Source organism: Mesitornis unicolor, unplaced genomic scaffold (assembly GCF_000695765.1).
Source record: "Mesitornis unicolor isolate BGI_N332 unplaced genomic scaffold, ASM69576v1 scaffold42753, whole genome shotgun sequence".
Lineage (NCBI taxonomy): Eukaryota > Metazoa > Chordata > Aves > Mesitornithiformes > Mesitornithidae > Mesitornis > Mesitornis unicolor.
The window spans coordinates 1,519-11,837 of NW_010177496.1; the positions used below are offsets into that span (position 1 = coordinate 1,519).

Here is a 10,319-nt window from a genome sequence, read left to right on the forward strand (position 1 = left end):
TGTGCTCACAGGACTTCCTCAGGGTGTGCAGTAAGAAGCCTCCCCCTCCCACTGATGGAAAGGGTTAAAAGGCACCAGCTTGCTTTCCCCGCGGTCTCCATGCTTTAACCATGCATCCCCAGCCCTTCCCTGGTTAGGCTGCAGCAGCTCCCCATCTGCACAGAAGCCAGGGACGCTGATCAATTCTGTCTATCATGGTGACAGAAAGATAATTCGCTGCCCTTATCATTCTGTGTTGTCTCAGGCCAGGCATGGGTTCATTTCCCCTCCAACCAAAGAGTTATAAATGGACGCTGTTTGTGGGCTTCACCCTGCCTCGGCTCAGGCATGAAAGAGGCGGAAGGCATCAGAAAAACAAAACCAAGAGAGCCTATTTCTCTCCTAATTCCCACAAATATAATGACAAGTGGAAAGCCACTACAAGGGGCTCTGAAGCTGTAATGTCTGCCACCTCAGAGGACAACTAGTAAAGTCACCTTTAGTTTCCTTGCACTTCATGTCTCGCCTTCCCCTGATCGTCCTCGTGGCTGGTGCAGGCTGTACCAACACTAAGTACTGTCTTAAAAGATTCCCAGTTCCCAGCACCAAGGCAGAGGCACCCCAGCCCTGGCCCAAAGAAGGCACAGCTCCCCCAGAGCGCCTCACTGCCTGCGAAGACACAGCGTCCTACTCGAGGGTCAGCACCCCTCTTCCTCCCGTCATGGAAAAACAAAGCCCCGGATACTGACGGTGCTCTCTGCTCATTAGGGTACCTGGAAGTGCAGTCAGGAGAGGTGAAATGAGGACCAAAAGATGGATGCTGTTGTGGTGGACAGCAAGCCGCATGCTGGCGGGGCTTTATTTGGATGTGTAGTAACAAGTGAATGCGGTGGGAAGATGCAGAGACCGGGCACAGGCGGTTCAAGAGAGGTTGGGGTGGGTTTAGGTTTTTGTTCGCCTTTTTTTTTTTTTGCCCAGGGGTTTGGATTTACATCCTCTTGTTTTTCCAGGAGTTCACCCGCCGTGCAACGTCGAGATGAAAAGCACATTATCCTGGTCCTGGAGTTTATAATCCAGCTCACCCTGCAGGCCAAGAAAAAAAATGAAAAATGTTTTAAATGTCATTTCCAAATGCTATCTGCAAAAAGAAAACAGCTCATAAAAAGATGGTGAGTGTTAGGGAGAGCAGAAGGGGATAGACTGATGCTTTCATCCTAACGGAAGCAAAGGTGAGAGATCAGACAAGGAGCTGATGCTTGTTATCCCACACCACTTTCTGGACCAGGGTTTTGACAGAACAGGTGGTTGCCTGAGGCAAGAAAATAGTTAGGGGCTGTTTGTTGTCTGAGCACAACAGCGGGCCGAAAAGGGAAGATATTTACCAGTTGCCTGTCTGGGCAGAAATCTCCCCAGGGCTGCCCTCACCTGCTGTGGCACCACCTCCCTCCAGTGAAGGGGCTCTGCTTGGGGCTGCGGAGCTGCCTGGTACCCACAAAGTTGTTACCCAACGCGTGGGGGAGACCTTTTGGCAGCCAGAGGCCAGGGAATTCAGGGGATCTCTCTGCAGACACTGTCTGGCGGACGAGACTCAGCAGGTTAGAAAAAGGCTCCAGGCTTCTGATCAGCTCCAGTACAATACAGGGTGAGAGATCCCAGCCTGCCCCTTCCCCCTCAACTACAAGATGCTTCGCTTGGGGCAAGAATCAGAAATAGCTTCTCTGAGAGCAACCACAGAACAGACAGAGCAATATTTTCAACAAAGAAAGTCAAACAGAAGGAGTACAGACCATTAGTTCCCAGTCTGCATTGTTGATGAGCACCAAAATTCCTGGCCTCCTGCAGAATAGAGACAAATAATTAGGATACGGGGCTGCTAAAAGGCTTCCCAAACAGTTAAGAACAAGGGACGTTACAGCACAGATCACAAGCTGACTGCCTGCAAAGCCAAAGAGAAAAAGAAATCCTAGCACAGAGGTGGAAACAGGTACAGTTTGTGCCCTTTCTAGATCAAATAAAGGGGAGGCAGGAGCAATCCCAGAGCTCGTTTGAATCAAAAAGCACCATTCCTGAGGATGCTCCGAGATGACTGCATTTCTGTACAACGTAGAAAAGCCAGGTAATTAAATCCCACGCACTGAAGTCAAGCATAGAGAGCTCAATGCAAAGGTAGGGAAAGCTATTCCGGTGCCCCTACCAAAAGCAGTAAACACCCGGGATCCACTGCGAGCCCCTGATTACAGGCAAAGGGATTCCCCCTCTTTGATCTGCAGTGTCCTGCAATTGTCTCTCCTGTTACCAGGGGACCTGGCACACGCTTCAGCTCACAAAGATCCGTGACGAATGTTAAACACCCCCAGCGCCACCCCGCAGTCAGGGATGGCTCACACAGCTCACTCTGCTCCATTTCTCTTGGCTTCTCCCCCCCTCCTTCCACGAGGTTGGCCCCATTTTGACAATAAAAATACATTTCCCAGAAGAAATATTTGTTGGCATTTCTCCGAATGACTGCTTCAGTCCCAGTGATGTCAGCAGGGAACGGACGGACCTGCGAAAACTCCTGGAATTGAGGATGCAGGAGCTGTGCTGCTCCAGGTGACATCAGAGAGAAAGTACACGTGGCCCTGCTTCACATTTAAGGTTTAAAAAATTGGGGTGACGGCTGCAAAAGATGCTCTCTGTGGAACAGGGTGAGGTGTAGCGTGGGCAACCTCCCACTGTCACTTTAGCAAATCCCGTATTTTCCTGGTCATTAACTTGCTCCTTACAACCAACAGGAAAAACATATCCCAAACCACGGGGATCCACAGAGAAACACAAGGAGGATTCACAACAGCTGTACTTACACGGATTCCCCTTGCATAAATAATTCTGGTCGCTCTTTCAACAGATTATGTTTGATCCACTGTAGCAGGTTTCTGATATCCCCTGGAAGGAGAAAGGACAGCAGTTTACAAACTGGCTGACGGCTCCTGGCTGATGACAGAACAAAGTGGTTGTTTATACACAAAAGAGCAGATGAGGGATGTGCAGGATGGACGGGGATCGCAGCAATCCTCGGGTCAAAGAAGCCACCTAACAGGGCTGATCCTTACCAGCAGCGAACAGGCACCCTGCCCCAGGGGACCTCAAAGCTCAGGGCTCTGCCCCAAACCCCCCAGTCTGGCAGAAGAGGTTTCCCACAGAGAATGAATGCAGTTGGTGCTGAAGTGCCAATCCAGCGGGAGACTCCTGGCATTCAGATTTCTGTAACGCATCCCATATCCTGTGCACCTAACAAACTGAGGTGTGCCTTTAATTAGATTTGATAAGTCCAAACAAGCAAGCCTAAGTCCCTGAAAGGACTAAAGGCAGACGCTATCGGTACCAAAACCAGCACGAACTCTTGGAGATGGGAGTTCTGGGGCACAAACCTGTACAAAACCATGCATCAAACAGGCACGCAGGCACCAACCGCAGCAGTTGTATTCTGGACACTTGCAATATCCCTTGGCATCACACCTGGTGCTGTGGCGTGTTCCCCACGCTGCGCCTGCTCCCTCCCTCTACGCTTGGTGCTTATAGCTGCTTTATTAAAGCTCAGCCTTTATCTTTCCATTTCAGTAGGTGACAGGAAGGATTTGTCTTCATGTAAAAGGAGGAGGAGACACTGCTGGCGGGTTTTTATAGTATCAATTTTACTTTGTGAGGCAAAAACAATTTCTTTAGTGATAGCATCAGTTAATTTCCTATTGGAGAGGTGAGAAGCGACAGAGGGGGGGGAACAATCCGTTACAAGGTTTACAGAAGCTGACAAATTGCAACGTGGAGTTCTCCTGCATTTGCCTCTATATTTCACCGTTCCACAAACCACTTCATCATTCTGAATCCACAATCAGTTATTCTCCCAGGGCTCCTTTAAACAGCCCTTTGAAAGCCCCAAAAGAGTTTTGTTTGTTTTCAAGGCGTGAGGAAGCTTTTCGAAGGCACAAATCCACCAGTGAGGGCCAGAGCGCTGCTCACAGGACGAGCAGGGATGGCTTTCCACATCTTCCTCATGTGTGGCCACCTCACTGCAGTCACGGGGAACCTTTCCACACGCACCTCTCTGAGCTCAAATCAAACTCTGCGTACGATTTCCCATGTGTTGGCTTCACAACCAGCACAAATAAATGCACTTGTGGTGGCTCGACTCAGTCCCTGCCTTACCCCAGGATTTTATGGGCTCATGGATGCTATCCAGAGCAGAGCAGGGATTCCTCCAAATAATGTTACCCCCATCATTTCTGTGACACCAGGGATGAGCAGCCCTGGTGTAGGCAGGTGCATATCAACTGGACAATGGGGACGTGTCCATCTGCAGCAGATGGGGGCCTCTTTTCCCCAGTAAAGGCAGGGAAAGGTGCTCTGAGATTCCCTCTGTCCCCCCCTGGTCTCCCAGGGCATCAGTGCCTCCGAATTGCAGTATCTGCCCCAGCACACCAGTCCCACTGCGGGGCTGCCTGGAGCATGACAGGCATTGCTGCCTCCGAGCACTGGATCGCTCTGATCAGGGCAAAAAGAGCAGCTCTGTGCCTTCAAACTGCCCGGTGAGCTGGAACACCTGCCTGGGGCCAACCCACCCCTCCCTTGTAGTGATATGTAGTGAAGAGCACAGAACTGAGCATTTTCTGCCGCTTTCCTAGCAACGTGCACCAGGGACAGCGAGCGCCACTCAGAAGGTGTGTGTGTAGATGTACTTACATATCCATAAATATATAAATATATATGAGTGTGTATATATATATATATATACACCATACCGGTCAGTCACCCACCAGAACAAGAGTTAATGATATTCACCTTATTCACTGAAAAATGCTGCTGCAACGTCAACCCCTCAGGATGTCTCTCACACCCAAACAGCTCCTGCTCTCCATCACCAAGAACCGAAAGCCAGAGAGGAAGAAAGATGGAGAGGAGCCTCCAGGAGAAGGAGAGGGGGGGCACAAAGGGGACACCGGCCCCACCGCAGCAACGCCCGCGAGCTGTTTCATATTTATGCACTTGCGGCAGGGCACACAACAATGAGCTGTGCCAGATACCGTTCGCCTGGCGTGGAATAAGCAGCCCTTTCCTCTGGGACCTTTCAGGAGAGATCATTTAAACAGAAACACGCTGCACCAGCTGGATAAAAGGCAGCCACCTCGAAGCAGCCTGGACGAAGGGGCGAGAGGACTGATTTATTCGAGGCAGCGCTGGTAGGCTCCCTCAGCCCTACTCCTTCCATAATAAATGTTATTTTCAGCCCCACCTGAGCCTACGCTCATTTACTGCTTCCCAGAAGTCACGTACACACATACTGAAGAATTTAGACAGCCTGGACCTCCCCCCCTTCAAACATCAATGAAAATGAAGGCCCCGTATCTCCCGCCAACCCTAACACGTAATACTTTCAGTTGCTTTCTCAGCATTGAATCTTTTCCCCCACCTTCATGTCTCTACGTTCTGTACACCAATATTACTAGAACAAATCAATTATAAAGGATGAAAAATGACCAGAGCCACACCAAAACCATCTCCCACAAGTAAGATATTGAAAAGGAACAAGATTACTTCCACTGCGAGTGGTCTGGGGAGAAGCCATCTTGCAGATCAGTGCCTTGAACCGCAGCCTCGATCAACAGCTCAGGACTCTGCATGTTCCCATGATGGAAATAAGAAGTGGTAAATTATAGCACAACCGTTTATCTCTTACAGTTGACATACGCAGCATTCCTAAGACATTTTCTTTCTGATACTATGCGACGGGTCTAACAGGTTTCCAGCTCCCTGGGCTGAGGATTTGCTATGCAAACAGCAGGCCCTCTACACGTGACGTCAGGAGGGAAAAAATCCCAACCTGGTCAAGGACCACGTCCGCTGATGCGTTAAACCATCACTACAAGGCAGGAATTTTACACCCACCTTGGTTCTGAAGCTGGCCCCATCACAGAACAGGGGCATTTGCTATTTGGCTGCAAAAGCAACCACGCATTCTGGCCCAGAAGTGAGGTTCAGGTGACAGCGGGGACAGTACAGGATGTCACTCCCACGTCACCAACGCAAGTCCAGCTCATCCCAGTAATGATGCACTTTTATCGTTGCGACACGGTCTCAATGAAATCCTTTTGGTAGCCTACTCCATTTCATTCACAGTGAACAAATATCCACACCAAAAAAGCTACTTTAATTACCATTAACAGTCCCTGCCATTGGCAGCATCAGCGGAGAAGCCAGAGCGAACCAGCCAAGGAAGCTGAAATATTCTCAGACTGCAAAGGAGGGACCGAAGCACATGGTAGGAAATCCCTGTCTCATCTGTGTACAGACACAGCTTCTGTTGCCTGTGCTAACAGTACATCAAACCTCTCCAAATTCTCAGGAAAAATAATCTGAAGTTAATTAAAAAAAAAGAAAAACTGACAAACGTTTGAGAAAACTGCTTCGTTCAAGTGCACAGATGGGAGCTCAAATCCACAACACATGCATAAAACAAATCACTTGGTGAAACACACAGCTCAGGAAAACGAAGTGTGTGCTTGCAGTGACACAAAGTCATTGGCTTGTCACGCAAGCGGACAGGATGCAAAACCTGCAGTGAGCGTGCATACAAAAACCCAACAGCGGCGGCTCATTTTCAGCCCAGCTGCATCATAAACACTGCTGGTTGTGGCAGACAGAACTGCACAGCCTGCTCGGTCCTCTGGCGTATTCTCCAAGGCCTGATCTTCCGCAATACCCCAACTGTGCCTCGATGAAGAATCTGCTGAGCTTCCTCTGCAAGAGAAATGCATCTACGACTCCATTTTAGCACTGCCTGGGAGAAGAGCCCGGGTTCATTTGCACCCTGAAAACCAGGGCTGGAATCCATAGATCTTTCCCAGCTCAATAAAACCTCCTGGGCCTGACAGATTCATCAGTGATAACTCAGCAAAGGGGCGCTCGCTGTGTGCAGAGAGAAACCAGGTGCCTTGAATAAGAAACACCAGGCTGGGCGTTGCACTAGAAGGGTCTCTCACCGAACTGATAAATGTGCAGAAACGCAGAAGGATTTTGCTCAAGTGCAGCAGCAGTTGATGTGGACATGCAGCTCTCCGCTCCCAGGGAGCTGCACAGGTCACTGGCAGATTCACACACAGACGTGCAATGACCAGACACCTCCGCGTCCTCTGCCTTAAAATCCACATAAAACCCGCACGGTGCCTCCAAGGGCACCCAGAGGGTGTAATTACACCCATATTCTCGCCTTGGCTGCAGAACTGGGAGCTTATTTCAGTGAAATAGGGGAAGCCTATAAAGGCCGAACCATGGAAAATTCCCTTCTGGTCCGTAATAAACAAGATATATGCGGCACTGGTCACTAAGGGGTCAGTGCTGCAAGAGCACAGCGCTTTCCCGGGCCGCCTTACGGATACCTCCCTGTGGGGTACCATTTCTTTGACCCAGAATAAGATCATTTATCATACTGACCATGGCTGAGCTCCAATTTGCTGAGGTCACTTAACTCTGGACGAGCGCCGCTCCACCCACATTCTCAGCCACCGGCCTGTAACCATGACAAAGCCCCTTCCCTGCAGCTCCTCTGCCATTATTCCCCCTGCCTGCATGGAAATGTATGGAGAGACAATTTGTATCCCCCTTTTCCCGCTGAAGCAGCTGGTTTTTAAAACAGACCGGCTCCCAATACCTGCCGCCTCTCCAGGTGAACGTCTTCTCTCTGCTTTTCAATCTGATGGCCCTCCAGGAACTGGCTCTCTAAAAGAGCTTGTTACAAAACCTGACCTAGGGGATCCTTCAGACTCCTCCAGCCTCCCATCTGATATGCAAATCATTCGCTGAAGCAGGCGACGGTGTGCCATAAACTGCAGAAGAAGACCTGGAATAGCTGATATAAATGGAGTCACAGGCAAATGGGTTTGGTACTTCGCAGAGTGAGCAGCAAGGCAAAATTCTGCAGCAAGAGCAAAATCCATTTTCTCTGACAGGCACGCAAGCCAATCCTGCCACGCACTGGAGTGGGCAGTGATTTAAGTACTAGGAAAAAAAATAAGGGGTAACTACAGCCAGACATAAGAGAATCTCAGTCGTTGCTCTCATCTGTTCTTGTCTGCTACAAACAAATGTAAAGGTCTTGGCTCCTGTAATTTTTAATTGTGTTATGACATCTTTTTCTCCCTCCTCAGCTAGAAGAGCACTGCTCTTCTCATTTTCTTGTGTCCACACAAGGGTAAGGGATCACAGGAGTCTTTCACAGCCTTCCTGTTAGCAGCGAAGTCTTGGATCCCAGCCATCACCCAGCAATTCTCAGCCCCGAGATTTTGATCACAACGCTCGGGAGCTGCAGAGGAGCTGCTTGGGATCTCCCACGCCCTGGTAGGAGAACACAAGTTCAAGGGATCTCCGATCCCACTCGCCAGCCACCAGCAAGTCCCCAGATCCATCAGCTCCCATGACAAAAAAAAAAAAGCTGCTCCGAGCTGATCCTCAGGGTAAACCTAATCCCTTCTCATTTCCAAAGTCAGAGCATCTAATCCTGTAACACCCAACACTATTGTCACTTCAGGCTCCAAATAAATGCCAATGCACCAAACTGTCTCTTTTAATTAGGATCACAGATCACTAGTGCTGGCCCAGGGTCTTGCCTCTCATTCAGAATTGTCAAAGGAAGGAACCGAGCGAGCCTCAAAGACCATCACACCAGCAGCAAAGTGCCAGATTGGGAATCGCAGGCATTAAAAATAACATCTCGTTAACAGGTCCTGTGATTTTATCCCTCTGCCAGTGCAGAATTATTCACAACACAAGACCATCCTGAGCCTTGCCCGCTCCGATTTTAAGATGCTTGAGCAACGTAGACCTGCTACCAAACCCCAAGGAGACTGTGCCATGGTCTAATAGTTTTTGCAGTCAGAAATCTCCCGCTAATGCACCAAACTCCCATTCCTTCATCCCTCCCTATCAATCTATGCTAGACGATATTGCGTCACCCTGGCTATAATCTGTCCTTCCCAGTGATAAAGGAGATATCCCACCTCATCACTTTTCCATTCATTTATCCTGCTTAACCTTGAATGTTGCTGGTTAATTTTTTTCTAAGCTGCTCAGGAAGACAATTCAGAGAATCCATTACTAACTGCGGGTGCAAAGCTTAGCTGAAATTCCCCCTCTTCCCTATTTTCCCGGCTTCTAGCTTTTGTATGCGTGCACACACGCAGAGGGTTAAAAAGGAAAACCTCATCACTACCACAAGAGACCTCAGCCCACAGAGGAAGGTGGCTGCTCCTGCCAGCGCAGGGGAATCCCTGGCACTGCCCTGCACCAGCCTGGCCGAGGGAATCCCCTGGGCTGGGCTCTCCCTGGCACTGCCAGCTGGATCAGAAACCGCCTTCGAGTCAACTCCGTGCCCCCCTCCCAGCCTGGCTGGTGGCTGCTGTCCCCTCTGGCTGCTGGATGAGTCAGTGCCTCAGCTCTGCTCAGGAACTGCCACGATTTTATTCCTCTAAATACAGAAATCACGCAGAGTTCAGCCCTCGCCTCTCACTTTCGGGCTCAGATCTGCTTTGCTATTATTAGACTTTCATATACGGCAAGCACCATTAAACCGATTCCTGTCCACCCAACCCAGCCACCCCCACAGATACTCCAAGCCCCTCAGTCTTACTTGAAAGGGGAAAAGAAAGGGCCAGTGAGATGATCAGGGTGGAGGAGAGGGGGGGTAAGATTTACAAGTGAATGGAGGTAAGAATGGAGCAGTTTGTGGGATAAAGGGGCTGCAGAGGGAGCTTTACAGATGTGCAGAGGGACGGCGGCTCATTGTTTAATTAAGCAGAAAGTGGCTCTTTTGAAAAGCAATTTTGCACAGGAGCTCTGAGCTCAGCAAACAACTCCTGCGAGTGAGGGCAGGAGGAGAAAGGAACAGCTGGCCCGGAGCCGTGTGAACCGCATGCTAAGCGGTTTAAAGGGCCCGGATCCTCCTCCCCAGCCCTGCTCCGCTGCCACCCTCTGAACAGTGCTGTCAGCACAGCAAATCCCACCGAGAGAAAAGAGAGAGCAAAGAGGGGGGGCTGGCACAGAAAGGTTATCCCGCTAGGTGTCTGCACTGCCATACAGCGGCTGGGAAGGAGGGGGAACAGCCAGGCTTTGTTAGCCCAGGGATTTGGTCACACATAAGAGCTGGTTTCTCGGTGCCTGGGAAGCTCCTTCCACAAAGAGTTGGGATGAGCTGAGCTGGTAACGCAGCTCCAAGGCCTCCCAAAGCTGTGCACGAAGCTGCTGCACTGGGCCCCGCACCAGGGCTGCTCGATGGCAGTGGCAGGGGGGCCGCCGCCCCCACCCGCGCGCCC

At 50.3% G+C, this 10,319-nt stretch overlaps 1 protein-coding gene across 1 annotated transcript in view; it reads right to left on the reverse strand.

The window, feature by feature from the left end:
- Positions 1–802: 802 nt before the first annotated feature.
- URM1 (ubiquitin related modifier 1) overlaps positions 803–10,319 on the reverse strand; it is a 15,381-nt gene continuing 5,864 nt past the window's right edge. Inside the window, exons 3-5 of the mRNA XM_010182106.1 lie at positions 2,823–2,904; positions 1,767–1,815; positions 803–1,062 (exon numbers count right to left, since the gene is read on the reverse strand). Coding sequence (XP_010180408.1) covers positions 994–1,062; positions 1,767–1,815; positions 2,823–2,904 — 200 coding nt within the window. The 3' untranslated portion in view covers positions 803–993. The remainder of the gene's footprint in view (positions 1,063–1,766; positions 1,816–2,822; positions 2,905–10,319) is intronic.